The sequence below is a fragment of the Falco peregrinus genome, chromosome 1 (genome assembly GCF_023634155.1).
Source record: "Falco peregrinus isolate bFalPer1 chromosome 1, bFalPer1.pri, whole genome shotgun sequence".
NCBI lineage: Eukaryota > Metazoa > Chordata > Aves > Falconiformes > Falconidae > Falco > Falco peregrinus.
The window spans coordinates 100,077,583-100,099,210 of record NC_073721.1 but is presented as its reverse complement, the minus strand read 5'-3'; the positions used below and the strand labels follow the sequence as shown (position 1 = coordinate 100,099,210).

Here is a 21,628-nt window from a genome sequence, read left to right as displayed (position 1 = left end):
ATTCAGCAGTCAATCTTCTCAGAATCTTAAAAAAAAAAAAATCCCCAAAACAAAACGGCAACAAGAAAACCCAAAGCTTGTTTTCTGGAAGTTCTTTTCCCCTTAAATGTGTAAGGCTAATTTGACATGACAGCTTAGCAGCATAAGCAGAAATACATTCTGCTTCCATATCAGTTAAAGACAAAACCTTCCCCTGAATTACTTAACCCATTACATGTTTGATCATCTCTCCTGATATGCCAGTAGCTGTGTTTGGGCAATTCCTGTTGTAAATTCAGTCCTGGTGGCTGATAAAGTGCAGAACTGCCTTGGGAGGATTGCCAAACAACCGCTGTTATGAAGAGTTACTTTGCAATTGCTAATCTTGTGCTCTTAAGCAAAGGGATGTTATCATATTTGTCTCGTACACAATGATTAAATTTCAGAACATGATGACCCAGATTTCTACTAACTTGCAAAGATTTTTAAACTGAAAATTTAGAGAGGCTGCTACCTGTGCTTCCACTGTGCAGCATGTCCTTTAGTCATTCATTTTGGTGATCTACTGTTTACAGCATTATTCATGCTGTTAATAGCTCCTAATTGCTTAGTGGACATTGCTGTGGACTATAGTAGATCACTTGCAGGTGCTGGAACTATAAATTAAATACAGTTATTACTCAAAATTGGTGCTTGCTGCCTTTAGAGTTGAGAGTGTTTATAGGACATAATGCTGTCTGACAAATTTTAATGGAAGTTTGAAGGACTAAAGTTGCCAACATCTTTAAGACAGTGGTAAAAGCACAAAGTTAACCAGTTCAGCATTCAGGCTGATTTCATACCAACACTAGCACTGCATCGTGCTTGCCTTGCAGCAGTAGCTGTTGGCCTTGTGAGTGTTGGTGCTGCGTCTATAGACAACAGGCCACATGTGTGCACTAGCCCATTGAATTGCAAGTAAAAAAAAAAAGCAAAAAAGAGTATTATTTGGAATTTGTAAAAACCCAGGGGTCTGGAAAAACGTAACAGCAAGCTCCAGGAAAAGGAAACATAATTAATTCTTCTTGTTTGGATCCCTCCTGGGAAATCGCCCTGCACAGGCTTCATTTCCAGCCGCTGTCAGTCGCTTATAAAAAGCTATAAAGGAAAATCAGCCCCCGGGCCCCGTCCGCTCTCGCGTGCGGCGGAGCAGGCTCTGCCCACCGGCCTTTCGGGTGCCGCCAGACGATCGCTTCCCCCCCGCGGCGCCCGGGGAGGGGACTGGCGCACCAGGGCCGTGTCCGAGAGCAGGCCCGGCTCCAGCCGCCCGGGCTGCGTCGGAAGATGGAGGCCGCGGCCTGGTACCCGCCCCGGGCCCGCAGCCCCGCGCGCCCCTCTCCGCGATCCCACGGCGCGGCGCCAGCCCGCCCTTCCTCTCTACGGGCCGCTAATGGCGCCCGGCTCCCTCGGCCGCGGCGCTGCCTGGCGGAAAGGCCGCGCCCTCGCTGCCATGGCAACAGGGCGGGGCGCCCGTGTGTCGCGCGCCGCCCCGGCAGCCAATGAAACTGTGGCGACCGTAGAGCGGGCAGCCACGCCCCCGCCACCTGCACCACCCCCCTTCCCGTGCGTCGCTTCCTTTCCCCGCTGCCAAGGAGGGAAGATGGCCGCTGGAGAGCCGCCGGAGCAGCCAATGGGAGGGCCGGGGAGGGCTCCGGGGGCGGGCCGTGCAGGGGGCAGGGCAGGGCGCACGCGGCGGCGGCAGGCTGTGGCGCGTGGCATGGCGGGAGCGGGCGGCTCTCAGGGGCCGGGGTACGGAGCCCGCGTACGGACCCCCGGGGGGGCCGGGCCAGGGTAAGGGACGGCCGCGGCGGTGGCGGGGTCCCTGGGGCGAGGGGGCAGCCGTGGGTAGGGCAGGGACGGCCGCGCTGGCGTCGCTGTGAGGAGGGCGAGGGGGGCGCCCCTCGGAGGGCGGGCGTATGTGGGGGCGAGAGTGGGGGTGTAGGGGAGGGCTGTGCTGCGGCTGGGGGCGGCCCGGTGGGTCTGCGGTGGGCGAGGGCAGGGGCTGCCCACAGCCCGTGGTTTGGGTTGGGAGAGCGACGGCCCGGCGGTGGCCCTGCCCCGCCGCCGTGCGCCCGGGTCGGGCATCGCTGGGCCTGCGGTGCCCGCGGCCCCGGGGAGGGGAGCGGGGCCTGCGGAGCCTTCCCGCCCTCACCGCTGCCTGGTCTTCTCCGTTAGGCTGAACTGAAGCGTCCCTGGCTTGGCTGCTGGCGGGGCTGCTGCGTTGCAGGTGCAGCGTGAATTGACACACTCCACTTACACGTGAGTTTACCTCGTTGCTCGTTGAAGCCTAGAAGCGTGGCAAGGCCAGCTGTGCGCTCAGAGCACCGGGCAGGGGGCTGGTGGGGCGTTGGCACTGGCCTGGGCACCCTCACTGGCTTTCGTGGTTTAACCCGGCCAGCAACCAAGCCCCACGCAGCCGCTTGCTCTCTCACCCCCACCCAGAGGGATGGGAAGGAGGATCAGAAAGGGATGTAAAACTCCAGCGTTGAGATAAGAACAATTTAATATGTAAAGCAAAAGCTGCACAGGCAAGCAAAGCAAAGCAAGGAATTCATTCACCACTTCCCTTGGGCAGGCAGGTGTTTGACCACCCCCAGGAGCGCAGGGCTCCATCACACATAACGGTTACTCAGGAAGACAAACGCCATAGTGCCAGATATCCACCCCTTCCTTCTTCTTCCCCCAGTTTATATACTCAGCATGACGCCATATGGTATGGAATAACTTTTTGATTAGCTTGGGTCACCTGTCCTGGCTGTGTCCCCTCCCAGTTCCCTGGGCCCCCCCAGCCCTCTGGCTGGCAGGGCCCAGGAAACTGAAAAGTCCTTGATTTAGCATAAACACCACCCAGCAACAACTAACAACATCAGTATGCTACCAACATTGTTCTCACATCAGAGCCAAAACACTACTGTACCAGCTACTAAGAAGAAAATTAACTCTATCCCAGCTGCAACCAGGACACTGGCTTTGACGCTGTGTTTGGGAGAGACTGGGCTAGGACTGAGTCTGGCACAAGGATTCGGTCAGTGTGTTGCTATTCTGGGCAGGCACATCTGATTAGAGTTGTGACTGGCCACTTCAGGGCTGTCAGGGTTGAAGTTAGGACCTGTATTGGAAGATAAAATACATTTATTAAGAAGTTATGCTGGTAAGTACCAGCTGACTTCGCCTACATTTGGTGAAGATGGGGATCTTTTTTACTAATAGTCTAAATAACAGTCTAAAACAAAAAAATCAATCTGGAAAAGGTCAGAAGAACTAAAGAGTTTAGTTTTATTTTTTCATTTGGTTGTTTTATTCCCTTGGGAAAAAGTGGAAAGAAACTTTTAAATGTTTTTGAAAAAAAACCTCAACAAACTACTGCTAAAGCTGTAATACGTGTATCTTAAAATGATGTTTTATATAACCAACAGGTGTTTTAAAATATGCTATGTTGGAGAACTAACTTTTTCTTACGAGATAAGGGAAGTGAATTGTCAATGCTGTGTTATGTTACTGACTCATGGGTTACAGTTCTACAATTCCAAATTCATTTTCCCTAGAAATGTACTGTATATTCAGAAGAACGCAGAAACACAAGGTCTTTTCTTAATGCGCTGTTTTTTTGGATCTGTAAAAACTTCAGAACTAAGCTATGTTAATGCCTTTTATTTCCTAAAATTTTAAATGGGTTTCCTGTTTGAGAGCAATCCACAGATTCAGTGAAGTGTATGTACAGAGCAGCTTCTGTAAGATAATTGTCATTGTCAGCAGAGTAACTGAAAAGGTTTCTCTTTGTCTGTATCCCAAGGATTGCTTTCTGGCTGCTAACTTTATGCAATGCTGCTTTAAAGTTTACATGTTGGTTTCTGTTTGTTCAGAGTTAAGGACTACAGTAGCTATTTGCACTTCCCCCAAATACCTTTTTATGGGATCAGGGAACAGCCCTGTAGGGAAGGTGAGCCGAGGCTCCTCGGAAGCCTCTGCATAGAGAGGGACGTGGGGCCTGGCTGTTCTTGTGTGTTCTCAAACTGTTTTGGAAACAGTTATCTTTTTTTTTGCCCCATAAGTGGTCTGCTGTGCATGGGGTGACAGATGATGTCCAGGTAGTTTTTTAAATGCCCTAAGTATAAGATGATTTTTTAAATATTTTTTTTTCTTTCACTGTATCAGTCTTGGGGACAAGAGTTGTTTGATGGGCAGCCCTAAGGTCTGGTCTGTACCTGACTGCGTGGGAGGTCTTGTGTAGTACCAGATTGTTATGTGCTGGCAGCACTTCCCGGCTGGGTTCTGCAGCTTTGACGTGCTTTTACTGTAACTGTACATGTAACGGGATTGCTTTTATTAAAAAAAAAAAAAAGGGCAAAGCAGAAGGAAATTGGCACTACCATGCAGATTAGCTGTGTTGATGTGAAGTCACCTGTGCAGACTTCTAGGACTTGCTTTTAATTGGTGAGTAAAAAGACATCTGTGTGGGTCAGCATCTCCTGTGTGATGACAAGTTTGTTAGTGGGCTCCACACCAAACATAAAACAAGAAAGTTGAGACTTGGCAAGGCCAGGTTTTGGAGGTGTGTGCTTGGTGACTGGCAAACAGTTTTAAGTGCAAGATGGACAGTGGAGGGCATAAGGAAGGCAGTAAGAGAGTGTGTTGCCTATAGGCATGTAGGGTTAGAAAATTCAACTTCAAACATGCCTTTGCCCTCTTCAGACTTTAGCCTGACCCACTGTCCTCTTCTCCCTCAGCTCTTTCCCTTTCTTGTGTTCCTGTACTGTCTCTTTTCCTGTAACAGAACGGTGACATAAATTCTTGCTGGTGCATTTTCCTGTCATTTCCTCCTGCCATCTCCTTTTTCTTCCCCTCAAAGCTGCCCTCAGACTGTTCCCTCCTTCCTGCTTGCAGCTGTTGAAGCTCTAGGAGAGGACGGCTCTGCTGCAGCACTTTGCACCTACAAACCAAGCAGAGCCGGCACTGGTTCAGATCTCACAGAAGCATGTTCTGTTAATTTGTGGGGCTGGTACAGTCAGCATGTAGAGACAGGACATGTTCAGCGCAGTCTGCGAAGAAGCTTAGAACATTTAATTTACAGCTGGTTAGTTAAATATATGTGGAAGTAATCTGGTGGATGAACGTGACTGACCAGAGAATCTTGTATTAGCTTCTAAAATAAACGAGAGGGCAAGGAATTGTGAAATTATATGTAGAAGATGGTTGCTTTGGTAGAAAGATGGTTTGCTTTAGGTTGGGAGTGAAGGATGTCTGATGCTGAAATACTGCCTTCAGATTAAATTTCAGTAGCGTGGATGCGTTGCTTCTATGACGTATTTTTGCCTTAGCTGATATCTTGATGCAAGTTTCAAGAAAGTATTTTAGTGAGAACAAAGCAGGAGATGGGTGTGGACAGCTCCCTGGAAGAAGAAAGTAATCCAATCTGTAGCACTGAAAAAAATCATGCTCAAATACTGAATAATTTCATTAGACTGTTCTGAAGGGCCCAGCACAGAATGTGTTTTCTGTCCCATTTCTAGGCCTTACAGGTTATTTGCGTGTTTTCAACAATCAAAATATTTTCTAAGAGTGGCAAGAAACAAATATTGTGCAGCTGTCCATTTTGACAGGTTCACATTAATATTTCTTAAAAACCCTTCAGTCTGATACATTTTTATTTTGTTCCATTATGTTATATGTTTAAGCCCAGAAGGACTATTGTGTTAGCTGTCTGATCTCCTTTGCAAGATAAACCATCTGTAGTGTTGTTTATACCTTTTACAGACTTTACATAAATTTATCTCCCCTTTTCATATTAATCTAAAGGCACTTCTTGCAGACTGTTAATATTCTCAAGGTTTTGTTTTTTGGGTTTTTTTATGCTGTTTGTATTGTTGAAAATGTTTTGAGGTGACCTTAATATTTAGTTTCAGGATAAAAGTTGCAACAGATGGAGGAATGAGAATATTTTAAAACCTCTTACTCCCTATTAGTTTGCTCTTTGAGGATTCTTGGTTTATATGAGACTTTACTGTGGCCTTACAAGGGCACTTGCTACTTTTCTTTAGTTCTCTAGTTTTCCAGCTAAATGAAAAACTCATCATGAAAAATCCAAACTAAAGGGTTCTGAAAATCCCTCATTTAATATAGTGACTGAATCATATCTGTGAAACAACAGATGCATTGAAACACTCGCTGTTCTTATACTGGATTAAACCAACTGAGTCAAAAAAATTAAAGTAAAATAATTTTTTTGCTGTGTTGTTAATAATCTTTTGTGCAATTTCTTTTTTTTTCAGCAGTATCTTCATCTTTTTTTTCTCTTTTTTTTTAGTTGATTAGCAACTTTTCACTTGCACCTTTCTCTACATCTAGCCATAACTACTGTGATCTTTCTTTTTTCCCTGTGCCTGCTATTTCAAGGCAAAACCATTGCTCAGCTTCTCAGTAGAAATAAGATGTAAGCATGTTGTATAACTGGTAAGCAGGTAACCTGGGGAAAAGACAACCTAGCGTTTAACTAAAATTGGCGAACTGCTTGCTAGGTGGAGTTGTGTGCTGGCAGGGTGGGAAATTGGTACTTTCAGATATTGATCACTTTTCAATAATTTGAAGATCTGCTTGTAATAAGGTCTTTTGTATGTTTGTTGCTATGGGAATGACTGTGCTGGACTTACGTGTTACTATTCCTTTATGGAATCAGAAGGGATAAGCAGATGGCTGTGAAACCAAAAATTCTTGTTCAGAAACATACATCTCTTTCACTAGCAAAGCTGATGTACTCAAGTTTTGTACATGGTTTGTGGAGGATGTTTTTGAGGTAAGTGGATTTTAGTTTACTGAACGTCTGTCATTAAGGAAGGAATTAATGAATTTTATGTAATTAAGGAAATACACATAAGGAAGTACATGACTTAGTTTTGAAAGGGGGGACAAACAGATTTAAGGAAAAATTTATTCTAGTGGTTCCATGTCTTTGGTAACTATTACCGTGTGTGTGTATTGAATGTTCCTGCTTCAGGAGTGTTCATAGCAGCCAGTCAGGAGTGTAACAGATTGAGAGAGGAGGGGTTTTGAGTTATGGGATTTGGTTTGTTTTGTGGCTGTCCCCCCTGCCCCTTCCCTGGGAAAATAAAGTAATGGATGTTCCTGGACTTGACACTTGCTGGATGCTCGAAGACCAAATACAAACACACAAAAGTCAGTTATTCCCTCTGTGCTTCTGTGTCCATTGCAGGGAAATAAGGGGGTCATGTCTTGCATTATCATGAACTCTGAAAGCTCAAAAAGCTTTGAATTAAATTCACAATTAAAAAAAAAAAAAGTCTTTAAAAAAACCCATGTACTTCTTAAATCTCCTTGACAGATCAGAAAGAAAAAGTTGCAAGTAGTTGAATTTAGGTGTGTGTTTTTCTTCTCCAGTTTTTGGTGCTAGACCATTGTAAGTGAAGGGTATGATTTTTGATTAAAGTCTGATTTGAGGAACTGAAGCCTTTGAAAGGAAGAAAAAAATGCTGGTACCCGAGTAACATAATGTCAGGCTTATTTCCTCTGCCTTGCAATGTAAATTAAGTTTTCGTTTCCTCGATCGCCACTCTGTTAAGGCAATAATCAGCCTATCGTAAGTGATTAAAATGAGAGGCGGGATATGTAGATGCACTAAGAAGACTTTAGTGCTCTGCTGCTGGATTGCGTGATCTGAATGGGACCGCGCCGGTCGTTGCTGACATCCAGCGGGCTGGGTGCGGAACGGCAGCCTCCCGCTGCCGGCGGGGGTGCCCTGCACGTGTTCCCAGCCACCCTGATGTCATCTTCATGTGACGCCGAGAGATGCAGTCACCGCGGGACAAAAAAAAAAAAAAAAAAAAAACACCAAAAAAACCCCACAACACAAAGACTTCAGTTCGGCGTTGCAGTGACTGATAAAACCTTCACACCTGAGAGTTTTCCACGCAACAGCCTTTGCAAAAAGATGTGGTGTTGCAGCATGAACTCACTCACCGGCTGCAACAAGGCTTTTACCATCCCAAACCAGGTTAACTTCAATAAGTAGCTGTCACGCCTTGCCCTGGCACAGCCACCAATCCCCCACAAGGTTTCAACAGTTCATCCGCTCTCCATGCTGTTTCTTCATACTCTTCAGGCCAGTCCACTCTGCTTCTTGCCTCTGCTGCATCCTTCTCCTTATCTCTCCTACATCCAGGCACTCTCTCTCTCTCCTCCCTCTGTTTCTTCCAGCACTCTCTTCCTCCCCTGCTCCTCTTCATACAGTCCATCTCTTTCATACCCATTAAAGCTATTTAACCACTTAGCAGGAACCAGCCACAGCTGCACCTTATCCACATCAGCCAACCCACCGCCCCTGAAGCCAGCCCACAGCTGTATATCATCAATGATAATTAACCTGCCTTCATTCCTCTACAATTCCTCTACACTGTGGCTGGTCAGAGGAGCATGAGCAAGTCCTTAGACTTTTATCCCAACGATTTCAGGGGCATTGAGAGAGGAAGCCACCTTAAGCTAGAAGTTGCATTCTCTCTGTGCACACAGATACCTGCTTATTATGGTCTTAATATTGCTTTTGAAACTATGCAGTAAATGTGTTGTGTCTTGCTATTGTCTGTCTGGCAATGTGGTATCTTCCAGAAAGAAATGATGTGCCAGCTTATCTCGTAGTTGCTTGTTTTTCAGTCTGCCTTCCTATCTGTGTTCTTTGCTGTGCAAGGGCAGTCGTGGGTGTCAGGCTGATGAGGTTATAAAAGTAGATGAAGACAGTCAAAGGTTTTGCCCCCGCTGGTCTAATTGGAAACTATTTTGAAAGACAAAGTTTATAATTTCTGCTCTAAATTTTATTTATGGTCAGTTTATATTCTTAAACTGTTGTGCCAGTATTGTTCTTGAATAGCTCCCCTCCCTCCTCAGCTTTTATTCCTTTGATGTGTTTGTAGATAGTAATCATATCGCCTCTCAGTCTCTGTCTTTGCCAAGCTATACAAGGCAAAACATCCCAGCTACTTCTTGCAAAATAAACAGTCGATTACCTGGGTCATCTAACCCATTTGCCTCTGCACTTGATTGTGATTTAGTTATCAAGAGGTTGGCTTCAGCAAAGAGCCCTGCTGGCAACCTGCTAAATACGAATTGACTAAAATATTGAGAACAAACATGGTTTGAGTGCAGGATTATTAAATTACATAAAGCTCTTGACTTTGCTTTCTGTCCTCATCTTGTTTTGGGGTAACACTGTCTGCCAAAGATGTTAGAAGGGTCTTTGTGGATGTCGGAAAAACAAATTCCCCACCCAGATCTTAGGGGCTTGTGGGTGCTAAGAAAAGTGTAGTTTTTGTTGTGATGTGCCAGAAGGGATTGTCTGTGTGGCTGCATATAGTAGATCTCTTGATCAGAAAGTGGTAGAATATCCATACCTACGCACTTGCTCTTTTGTCCTTCCCTTTTGCGATTCCATTTCTAATGACCGAGTCCTACATCAGTCTCATAATGAAAAAGCAGTTGAACGTGAACTTCCAGTGCAGTGTGGTGGAAAGTCACTGTGCACTTGGATATTATAAACAGGGAAAAATGATTATTTTTAATCTGTGTATGGCATTGATGAAGCTAGTACTGGAGTGCTGCATATGGTTCGAGTATAAACACTGTCTAAAGGCTTTTGAAAACAAAGAGCTGAAGCGAGTGCTTTGCACGGGTACAATGAGCACATACTTGATGCCTTAGCATCATTTATGGAGACTGAAAAGTAAATTCTCTTGAACAGGATAGAGTCAACATAGCTCTAAACCCTTTTATTTCAGCCTCTTCTCTCCTACTGTTGTCACTGAGATGACATCTTTTCCTTTTGTCTGCTACAAAGCATTGAAAACTGAGCTTAGGGCATGATAAGGATTCAGCAGAGCCTCCAGCTGTCAGGCTGTGCACAAAGAGCATGTTTTGGAAATTGATAGTCTGTGAACTGTCATAGGCACGCAAGGATCTCCAGTTTCTCCTGTTGCTCTGATACTGGAGAGGGTCTGACAAATTACCTTGACATGGTGGTGTCCTGGATTAGCTGAATATAGAAAATGGATATTGTAGGATGTGACTGGCGAAGATACCTTAGTGATCTGCATATTCCTGGGGAAGCAAATGAGGAAAACGAGAAGTCATTTCCCCTGCTTAGGCTTGACGGATGTTTGTGCTTGTGCAATACATCTGGAACTGCAGAGAACTGCTTGGGTAGTGATGTTGGTATAATGTTAAAAATCAGTAAGCATGCAAAGGTTGTGTTTGGAAAACACTGGTGCCATATCTGCACATGTAGGGGAATATCTTCTTAGCTGTTCAGCAGCAACATCCCCAGTGAGGCTGAGAACTGTAGTAGCTGATTTAAACCTGGGTTTTAAGAAAAGAGTCTTGAAAACATAATAGTTGTGTTTTGTAGTATGAGCTCTGATAATGAAGTGTACTTAAGCTAAATTACTGTTGTGAAAGAATGTTTTTATTCTGGTAAATAAAACATTTTATCTCATTATAGGTATTTTGGCACCAGTGTGTGGCAGTAGGAGCTATTTTTCCTGCTGTAGCTCTTTCTTTACATCCTTTTATTACAGTTGCTGCTAAATTTAGGCTGAAATTTCCCAAGCTTTCGGTGCTGTAGAAACAATTCCTTTGGAAGAATTTCAGAAAAATTTATTAATACTTGGGAACAATATTCTTAGTTATTTCCAGGGTTTTTTAATATGAAGATGTTGGTACCAAGTATCAATGTATTAATTGAAGGAAATAAGTGGTGTTATTTTGGAGACGCTAAATTATTCATGCAGCTTCATACATAATTTTTTCCTTTCACCTTTCTCTGTAGGGTGGATCATGGGGGTTGCCCATTCATGTGGTGGTTTTGCTCACCTTAAAATGACCGCGAATATCCCTCTTGGAGTCCTTTCTTGTAATACCAAACTTGACAGGACATCAAAGTACTTTTTGATTGTGGAATTCGCAGGTGCATTGCAACTTTACTGTGACTTTTACATTTGATCTTGTAGAGTAGATGTTTAGAACAAGGCTTTTTTTTAAAAAAAGCCTGCTGCTCACTGTACTTAATAATGTTTGTGTACGTAAGTGTTATGAGTTAGGCAGATACTGGTTTTGTTTCACTAATTAAGAAAGTAAAGAGTGAATGTTGCCTCTTGCTGGGAATTACTCAGTAAGCTGTTCTGCCAGAATCCGGGCTAGTAAATGTTTGTAGGCCAGCCTTTTCTTTTGTTCCAGTCCACTCAGATGAACACCATTATTTCTGTCGTCTTTATCTGTGAGATGACCATCTTGGTGCGTAACTCAAGTGCCAAGTCAAACAGCTTGCTGTTCGACCTTTTAACAAAAGAAAATGCTGTTAGTGAGGAGGCGTGTGAGGAATAGTTCAGAGAAAGGTATGAATCTTCGCTGAGGTGCTTACGGCTGTATTACAGAAATGTGAATGGAGAAGAACTTCATACTACCCACAGAACATTGTACCCTACATGTTTGATTTTCAGCAGTTGCTGGCTGTACGTAATTGAGAGACTGATTAGTTCTGTCTCTTCTTTCCTATGTTTGTGGTTACGGAAAGTAATGTCAATATGGTGTCTACGATGGGAGGTGCTCACAAGAGAAAGGAAATTACTTTTCTGTGGTCACTGAGGTCTGATGAGATAAGCACAAATGCAGAAGGCGAGACTTGGATTCTCTTCAAGTTTTGCAGCGGGTTGGCTGTACAGCCATGGTTACATTACAGACAGACGCCAGGACACAAAGGTGCTGTGTTCTGAAGCTGTGAATTATCTAGCATCTGCTGCAGTTGGGAGCATCGATGTTTGCATAGCACTTGGACAGTGAAGTCTTCTGGAGTGGCTGGGCACCCACATCCACCTTCTGTTCCTCGCGGGGGTGTTAACCAGGGTCCTGGCTCCCATCACAGGGGGAGGTGGTTGTCAGAGAAAGAGTGAGTGTGGCAGAACCGGCCACGACTTTCCTCATAGACACTTACTCTTCTTTGAGAGGGCGATCCGGATGTCTCACTCCATACGTTGTTAGTGTGCTGGGCTGGAGTAACACGTTAGGCACCGCTTGTGCCTGAGAGGAAGGGGGAGAAGGGAGGAGGAGGAATAGGCACAAACCTCATGTTTGACCCTCATCTCAGAGAGTCAGTCCAGTGCGAAAGCCAGGGCCCAGTGCTGGGACAGTTTTCCTGGCACCTCTTGCCTGTTCTCCCAAATCCACCTGAGGATGCACTGTTGGTTTTCCTGTTCAGAGGCTGTGAGCATGCAATTTAGGCATAGATTAGCTTTCACGGGTGGTTTTAAATACAGTATCCTTTACAAAAATAAAGGAGAATATATAAAATTCAGAAGATAAAGACCCAAATACAGTATCTCTTTCAGTAATTTAACCTTTGCCTGGGACTCTTTCAGATCTGTCTTTATAAAATAGGATTGCTTCTGCTGCAGCTTCTGTCAGCTTGACCTGAGAATAGCCAGGAGAGTAAAATAGAGCATCTTTTATCCTCTTGTTACTTTGCAGTCTCCTTTATTGGCTGACCACCTCATCAATACCCGGATGCAATATCTACCTGATGCAATACGCGGAGCATCCTCTACCTGGTGAGGTCACTACTAGGAAACCTCCTCCTTGCAGGAAAGTTCTCAGCTGGATCCAGCTGCTCATCTCAGTGTGATTTCAGTGACAGAGCTTACTTTGCCGCTCCTCTCTTAGTAGGTCTGTCTCACTGGCATGGAGTTGGATGAAAGGAGAAGATTGAAAAAGGAAAGTTCTCAAATATGTTTGAAATAATGTTTGACACGGCTTCTTAAGCGTATTTAGAAACTGTTTCTCCCATGTTTTATGTTAGGGTTCTCCTAAACTGGTATAGATAAGGTAGTTTAGGTATCCAAGTATCAGATTTTAATCATGTTGACTGAAATTTCAAGCCAAAATTAGTAATTCGAGCATTTTTATGGTTTTATAGGGCGTGTTCTGGCTTACTTGAATTTTTAAATTGTGTGTTGGATTGTTCTACACTTAGAATTTTCTTACAGTGGCTTGTCATCTGGGTTCTTTGCAGCTCTCTGCCATCTCTTTAGTTCACGCATTTATATCAGTAGGTTTTCAGTTACTCAAGTTTGAATGTTCATTCATTTGGGCATTCATTGCAATTTGGACTTGAAAGCATGCCTAAATTTTCTAAATCTCACCTGACTCCACCATATTTTCCAGTATAGGATGCAAAATCAGAATTGGTCTTTCTACTTGGAATGCAAAATCTTACACCAAACCCCTAATTTTTAAAGTTTTATTTTGATGAAAATATTCGGTGTATTGGTTTGATGATTTATGCATTTAAAACTACACCTGGTCAAATCCAAAAGTTGTTTTTGTGTTTTCTCTCTATGGACGTCTGGTATAATATTCAAAAAGAGGTTTTATTTCTGTACTGACATAAACACCTGCTTATGTCCCCAAAGGATGAGTGCACAAAAATTGTGGTTTCTTTTTTTAAAATTATTGAAGCCCAAAGCACTGAGCACCTGTGACTTTTTCCCTTTGTTCATTCCTAGCTGACTTTTATTAATTTTTTCCCTCTAAACAATACTGTCGTTTAAAGCTATTTCCTTGCTTCTCTGGCCCACCTACAACTCTTCTCTCCATTGCTGAGCAGGACTGTACCCCTAAGGTCCATGCTGGTGGGAGGGTAGGAATTGATTTCACAGAAGCAGATAGTTCGGTAGACCTAATTTTTTTGCTCTTCCCATTGACATTTTTGTGGCAGTGTTTTATCTTTTTCTTCCTTTCTCCTCTTGATATAATATTTTTCTCTTTACTGCAAATACAAAATTAGGTGGAGTTTTTTTCTTGCTGCACTTTATGTTTGGAAAGGAGATGTAGCTGATTTGAAAGAATGAAATAATTCTCTTGGCAGTTTACATCTTGTCTCTGCTCTTTAGCGTAGCCTCTCACGCATGTTATTCCTTTCCTGCTTGATAGCCTAAATGCTATTCTCTGTGCCTTAAAATGGCTTTGTGGGAATGCTGGAAAAACACCTTATCTCTCTGCTTTGGTAAAATAACAAAATCAACTATAGGAGTTTATATCCTGCAGAAATTATGCATGCCTGATGGGTGTTTTGTGCTTCCTTTCAGTGCTTAGATCATTTGGCTGATCCATCTTCTGTTGTGAAGTGGTGCCAGTGAGGAGAGGTCTCTACAGGCATTTTGCATTAGTGAAGTGCGGCGTGCTAATGCGTTCTCCTCAGCCAAGCTTGCGCTTTGCATTTTTATTTTAAAATGCAAACCACATGTAGTGTTGCATGCATGAATTGCTTTCTGCTGCCCAGAGCTCCAGGTTTGTTTTTAGTGTGTTCTTGAACTTTTAATAATCAAGAAAATAAAGGGAGGGTCTGTTTGTATTGTTTATGATAGGAAAGAACAGTGCAAGATTTCATCTAGTGCTGTTCAAATCCCTTGCTATTTTTGGTATTTGACCTCTGCAGAGAAGATTGCCAAAACTACAGGTTGTTTTCATTTTTATTACGTGTTCCTATCCTCCTACTCATAAGTTAACCTTACGTTGCTGATTGAATCTTTGTGAAAGTTCCATTTCTCCCACATTTTCCATGGTATTTTCCAGAGAGGTAATTCTATGTTTCTATGTGTTGTTGATTCTCTTTTGGAAATTAGAACTATGCAATTTGGCAGCATTTCGTGTACACCACTAAAAGGAGAAGAACAATAACTTATTAATTACTAGTTTATATTTTAAAAAAAATTTCTGGATTGAAGAGGACTCATGAGCCTGTTGGCTTGAGTTGAGACTACAACGTTTAGAATACTGCACAAAGAGCACTGTTGTATATACTGAGATGTATTAAATATTTAGGTTGTGCGGGTAGGTGTGTACCTTTCATTTCTCCATCATGGTAGAGGCCTGCTTTCGGCTCTCCCGGCTGTTGGCTTCTAGTCTTGCCATGTAGTTGTTTCCACCCTCCACTAGTGAGAAATGCAAAACTAAGGCATCTGAAAATCCTGTCCTGCCTCTTTGGCACCGCTTCCACTTCATGCTTTCTATTCTAAAAATCAGGCCTTGAAGGATGCCCTGGAGGTCAAAATATTTTAGGTTATTTCAGAGTACTCTGTTTATTCTGAGTTCCCAAGATGTGGGTGTCCTTCGAGAAGCTTACTGTTTCTGGCAGTTGTGATGTCAGGGAGATGTGCAGGGGTTGTATCTAACTGCGAGGTTAATTCATAGAGAAGATTGCATGAATGTGCTTCCAGAGGACTAGATACAATAACACGGACGTTTCAGGGTTACTTTGTAAAAGGTGCCTTTACCTTGTTCAGGGGATGCAGATGTGAACGCAGATGAGAGGTGCAGCCATTACAGAAGAGGAATGGTGATCACTGAGGATGGGACTGGACTTCTTTTTCAAACACAGGTGACTAGCCATGCCAGACACCTTCAGCAGATATTTGTGTGTCATACAGGTAGTGTTGTTTTCCTGGCACCTGAACATCACCTGGATTTTGTTTATGTTGAGACTGTAGACCCAGACTATGGACCACTGTGAGCTTGAATAAGTGAGGAACCTGAATTTGCCTGCCTGCCTTATGTTCTGAGCACAAGAGGGACCTTGGGGAAAGAAGAGGTTTCGGCCAGTGCTCTCTGAGGTTTCTTCTGAGACTGGAACAGTTCAAAAGCAAGCCGCCTGTGCCCTGCAAAGTCTTTGTGTCAGTTTGTCACATCATTATGAGCAGTTTTCATCACTGATCATCGCACTTGGCGGTTGTGCTATATCCATAGTATGTCAGGTTTCAAAGAGACTCAGTTTGCCCGAGGTTTCTTTGTGGCACAAACGAAACAGATACCCGTGTTGTTGAAGTTAAGGAGCGCTAAACTAAAAGTGCTTCACGTCGGCGGTGCAGAGCACCGTGCGCTTTGTAGGTGGCTGCAGTCCAATCCTTAGTTATCTCCTATTGTGTTTGGAAGACCATTGTTTCCTATTTGTCTCATAAATTTAACACAGATCCTATTCCTGCCATTTAAACTTTCCCATCAAAATACAACAGTGACTTCCCCTTCTGAAAAGGAAGGGCTGGCAGCTACACCCTGAAGTTTGAGCATGAATTGTTTATGTAACCTTCAATCACAATTTCATAATAGTCTGAAGGCTTTCTTACTAAGGCAGACATTTTACTGACTTTTTAGCAAAAACCTGGCTGCCATCAAATGCAATATGAAGGCTTCTTAGTTGTTGTGGTGGAAATAGAATTGAAAACCATACCTTCCAGCTTCCTGACGGTATAAATTGCACATCTATCTGGAAACATGAACAGCATTTTCTGGTATTTCAGAATAGCTGTACCTATGTTGTTTGAGGGTAAAAGCTTAAGAGCTATCTTGGGCTAATTTTATTTCCTGGAAAATATTATTAAATCTGAATGAACACGCTTTTGCAGACTGGCTTTCTAGAACTTCTGGGTACTTGTGGAGTTCCCTCACCCTTTCCTCCCCAGCAGTAAAAGCTCTGATGTGAGTGTTGTAGAAACTGCTCATTGAGTAATATTATCAAAGTCAGTAATATTTAAACAACTGCAGCTTACTTTCCAAATGGATGACGTTTGTCAGGAGCATGCCTGTTTTGAGTTCACTTGGCCTTTTGAGTATAAAAAGTCTGAATATTTAGCGCTTGAAATTCAGGTCAGTCTGGAAAACTACATTTTTCTTACAAAATGTTTACAGAGAGAACCCAATTTTTCAGTAACCGTAGCACTACAGGATAGCTGGTTTATGAAAACTCTACCTCCAAGCACATGTTTTTGAAACAGTATTTAAATAGGAGCTTCCATTGTAATTCTTCAGTATATTGGATTAAGTAGAAGTTGTCATTAAAAATAGGAGAATGTTTTATTTCTTAAACTATTAATTTGCATGAGAGTTCAATAGTTTTACGTTTAAGCAGTGTAGCAAACAGTGTTTGAGGACAGTTTGCTTTATATAATAGTTCTGGTAAAAGCTTGTTCCATTTGAGGACATACCCAGACAAGTAAGGAGCAAGCAAGCTCTGTGGGTAGGGTTGTACAGAGGCTAATGCCAGAAAACATGTTGAACTTCTCTTTAGAGGGGAAAGGAGTTTCCACAGGATGTCTGCGTTTTATGGCAAAAATTACTTGTAGATGTGCTCTGAAAGGCTGCTTTGATGTAGAAGATTAAGCTGGGGACCTCATTGTCAGGATATTACTGAGGCAAATAGCTTAGTGAGATTATTTGTGACTTGGGAATTAAGTTTTTATGAGTGTGCCTACTTAAGCTGTTTCTTAAGAATTTGCTCGTTTGTCACATGGTATCATGAATATCTGTATGTACCGAATAGGAGGGAAAGCAAAACCCTGAAACAACAAGCGACACCAAGAAGAAAGAAAAGCAGAATGCATTTTTGTCATAGTAACTTTTCCTTTGATGCCAGTCTCTCGTGGACCGTTAAAATAATTACCCTAAATCAAATAATACATGGAAACTTGCTCATTCCATCCCCCAAAATCCAACCTGTAATTTTAACAGAAGTCATTCGTGTGGATGGTTATGCTTACTTAACATACCCAGCCTACGTCTTTCTATTAAAAACGGTTGTAGTTTGTGAACTCACTAAAACCATGTATTGTTTATGTTGGCAAATGTGTCTTTTAAATTTAAATGCTTCAGTACTTTTTCTGACACTAAATTGATGAAAGCATTTACTGCAATTACAGAATTGAATTTTCCTTTGTGTTATAGAAAGGAAACTTTTTTTGTTTAGAGCACACAGTTTTTTAAAGTGAATCTACATATGCGAGGATTAAGGGAGTATTGGTTAATTTTGGTTGGTTTTGCTTGGCAAAATTTGAATTTGAGTAACATCACTGAAATAGTTTGGTTTTCTAAGAGGTTTCAGTAGTGCCAGAGGAGAATTACCTCTGAAGGGAAGATTTTTATCAGTTGCACTAAGAGCCAGCATTATGTGGTTTTACAGGAGGCTGGAAAAACATTTAGGTTCTTAGGAGAATTGATGAAAAAGGCAAAGGTGCTTAATTCCAGTGAATTCCACTGATGTCATGTAACCTGTTTAGGTGGTCCATGGTATGCCAGCAGGTGTTTATGTGCGTCATTGGGCACCTAAATACTTGTAAAATTTACTTATCTGGCCATTTCAGGCTGTAGTTCTGTGTAATTTTGGTCTTGTTCTCTGCCTACTCTTTGCACGCCCCTCAGCAGGGAAGTTCACCAAAGTGTCCTGCGGTTGTACTGATGCAACTATTTGTGGGCTGTGCCTCCTAGCAACTTTTTAGAACAAAAATTACTCCTCCTTACGCAGGTAGTGGTGATGGCTTCATTTTCTTTCCGCTTGTGGAGAACAACACTTTATTCTTTACTTTATAAAAATAATAAAGCAAATTTAGCTAAGTGACTTTCACGAGATTCACAGACTATTTAATCTTTTAAGGGGATTATATGATATAGTGCTTACAGTCACAAGAGACTGAACTCCTTAACTCAGGGAGCCCTTTCCGGTTCTCTGTTTCTCTAAATTAAGTTGCAGGGGGTAGGACATCAGGATAATTGAATTTTGACTTCATGCATCATTTCTGTGCAGGATGCTTGTTCATACGTGATTTTTAAAGCTAGTATTATTTATGAATGTTGTAATTAAAACTCACCTTGGATTTTATTTATTACAGGTTTCTGACAACATTAGGAACAGCATTTGGGATGACTGCAGTGGAGAAGATTGAGGAGCAGCTTGCCAGTCTGCGCATAGCAAAACGTTCTGTGCTAAGAGAGGAACCTGCTTACTTACTGGATATAGACATTTCCAAACCTGCTCAATCTGAAAGCAATCGCTTTGTGGCAGTTTCGTGTTCCAATAAGTCAATTAGGGTATATAACAGGGAAACATTAAACTTCCTGCGGGAGTACAGTAGCTGTCCTGGGATACTAAATGGTGTCCGATTTGCACACACGTGTGACAGCGTAGTGTTCTCAGCGTGCAGTGACGGTACAGTAAAATGTTGGGATATTCGTTCAGCAACTCAGAAAGCTGTGCAGATATTTAGTGGCTATCCTTCCAACATTTTCATCAGTTTTGATATCAACTGCAGTGATATCATAATTTGTGCTGGAACAGAACAGGTTGAAAAGGACACGTTTCTGGTGTTTTGGGATGCAAGAGGCGTTACAAACTCTGCCAGTGCAACTAAAGAACCCTTGGGAGTCTATTCTGAGTGTCACAATGATGATATCACTAAAATTTGTTTTCATCCAATCAAACCCAATTTGGTAGTTTCTGGGGCAACTGATGGATTGGTTAATGTATTTGACATTAACAAGGATAATGAAGAAGATGCTTTGATATCAACTTGCAATTCAGATTCATCAGTAAGTTTTATTGGCTGGTCTGGGAAAGATTATAAACAGGTCTACTGCATGACACATGATGAGGGATTTTGTTGGTGGGACATTGCTCAGGTAGATACCGAAGAACCGATAACACTATTGCACGTTCTGGATGTCAGAGACACCGTCTGTGTTGAAAACAACAGCTTACATTACCTGGTAGGTGGGCTGTACCATGAAAAGGCAGACAAACTCTTTCTTATTGGGGGAACATCCACAGGAAACATTCGCCTCATCAGCTGCGGCGCCAATGGGCTGAGCTGGGTGGGTAGCCTTTGTGGAGGACACTCTGCCACGGTTCGTTCCTTCTGCTGGAACCTGACAGAGGAGTCTCTGCTGACGGGTGGAGAGGATGCTCAGCTGTTGCTATGGAAACCCGGAGCTGTGGAAAGGTCCCTCGCAAAGAAAGCATCTATGAAGATTGGTTCTTCCGTGCAGAACAGAGTAAGAGTTCACAACAGCTCCCTCAAAAGCAGGAAAAAGTAAAATTCTGAAAGTGGGTATCTCTGCTGTGTAGAGTTTTCCTGGTGTTTAGTCTCTCAGGCAATACTTGGCTGTGCTTTATTTGGGGGTGTTCTGTGGAAAGAACTATGATGCTTGAATTCTACTGGGGAGTGTATTTCAGTCAGCAGAAAAATGCCTTTGTTTCTTTCTTTCTTTCTTTCTTTCTTTTAAAGTTGCTAATATTAATCAGAAAAGAGTAAATATTTGCTCTCGGGTTCTTGAACAATAGATCTTAAATCATATTATAGAAAAATGTTTCTGTGGTTGTTTAATGCCTCAGCCAACATTTTTAATGTGGAATATAGGCCTGTGGCTTGCATAATTTGTTACCTTCCCACTGAAATTCCCTGGCATGTTTTAAAAGCTTTTGTATTTCATGTTGTATTTTGCTTTCTTTACAGAGAACTTAATGAAATTGCTCAATATATTAAAAGATTTTATGTCAGTTCTTAATGCCTGAAGGAATTACTTCTTAATGAAACAAAAAATAACAACTGTTTTGCACTGTCATATTATTGGTTTATTGCAAGCTCATAAAGAAGCAGTTGATAGAGCTGTATTTTTCATAGTGAAGATATGAATGTATTCAACCAAACAGGAACATGTGATTCCAAGCAGCTAATTATTAAACGTATAAGAACTGTTAAACTGGTGTTATTTAGGGCATATTTCCTGCATGAAAATACCCAAGAACCTCGCAAGCAGCTTCATCCTCTCCTGGTTAAGTGCATCTCAGGGGGGTGCACCTGGAAGACTGGAGAGATCTGCAGTGGGTTAAAGAAATAATAGGTATAATTACACCAGTGGTGCTCAAAATCCCAGGTCCTGCGTTTGAAATAACCTGGTATCACATTCTTTTCACATGCTAAGTGGGAAGCTTAAAAATGAAAAATGAACATTGCCTTCTGAGACTGTAGTTACGGAGTAACAGACCAGTATGAGGAGACTTTAACAAAACCTTGTAGAGGTTAGTGTGTGTCCTTTAAGAAATGAGACGTTTTATGCTTAGGCATATCCCTAGGACAGCTTTGGTTTAGTATTCTGTGAAATACCTATGAAGTGGTACATACCACTTTATAGGTATTTCACGGAATACTAAGATAAGTACATTACCCGGTACTTCTGAAATGGTTGTGCCTTTACGCTTACTCTGCCCCGCTGGCAGACTACGCCCTGAGCGTCTGGCTCTGCGTACAGTCACCTTCAGCCTCCTGAGGACCACTGCAGCCATGGTGTTGGCAATTAAGCCATGCTTAACATATGTGGACTACAACTGAAAATGCACGAGCGTATTTAAGAATTGCTGTGTTATAGAATAGTTGGCCAAGGAATTTATTTTTATTTATTATTTTGCCTGAGGATGGATAGGTAATTCTTTCCAAACAAGTTTTGAATGTCAAGTCTGAAGGAATAGCCTTGTTCAGAAACGGTTTCTGAGGTACAGAAGATACCTCTAGTATATGGTTACTGCTGTGCTGAAAATGTCTTGATCATCTCTGGAAACGAATCCTATTCAACCAGAAGTATCAAGATTCCACATAATGTTTTACAAACTTAATGTCCTTCAGCCACAACTATGCATCCACAGTTGTTTTGTGTCTGCCTGTTAGTGATAATTAAAATGACTCACTTGCTTTTGATACTGCTGGTTATTTAAAACTGTGACTTCCATATAAAAATCACATTT

General features: G+C 42.4%; 1 protein-coding gene across 3 annotated transcripts; it reads left to right on the top strand.

Annotated features, from left to right (window-relative positions):
• Positions 1 to 1,696: 1,696 nt before the first annotated feature.
• On the top strand, positions 1,697 to 20,390 carry WDR89 (WD repeat domain 89). Of its 3 annotated transcripts, XM_055816908.1 has the most exons (3): positions 1,697 to 1,809; positions 2,194 to 2,277; positions 18,723 to 20,390. In XM_055816908.1, the coding sequence occupies exon 3, from the start codon at positions 18,754 to 18,756 to the stop codon at positions 19,921 to 19,923; it is 1,170 nt and encodes a 389-aa protein (XP_055672883.1). In that variant the 5' UTR covers positions 1,697 to 1,809; positions 2,194 to 2,277; positions 18,723 to 18,753; the 3' UTR covers positions 19,924 to 20,390. The 3 variants fall into 3 exon arrangements, with proteins under 3 accessions (XP_055672883.1, XP_055672873.1, XP_027648869.2); XM_055816898.1 differs by lacking the exon at positions 2,194 to 2,277 and having other exon boundaries at positions 1,701 to 1,809; XM_027793068.2 differs by lacking the exons at positions 1,697 to 1,809; positions 2,194 to 2,277 and adding an exon at positions 15,421 to 15,445.
• The last annotated feature ends 1,238 nt before the right edge of the window (positions 20,391 to 21,628 follow it).

Excerpts from the sequence above, each read along its gene's own strand:
- WDR89 (XM_055816898.1), top strand. The coding sequence starts at position 1,736 with ATGGCGGGAGCGGGCGGCTCTCAGGGGCCGGGGTACGGAGCCCGCGTA. Across the intron at positions 1,810-18,722 it reads CCCGGGGGGGCCGGGCCAGG|GTTTCTGACAACATTAGGAA; the intron begins GTAAGGGACGGC and ends TATTTATTACAG.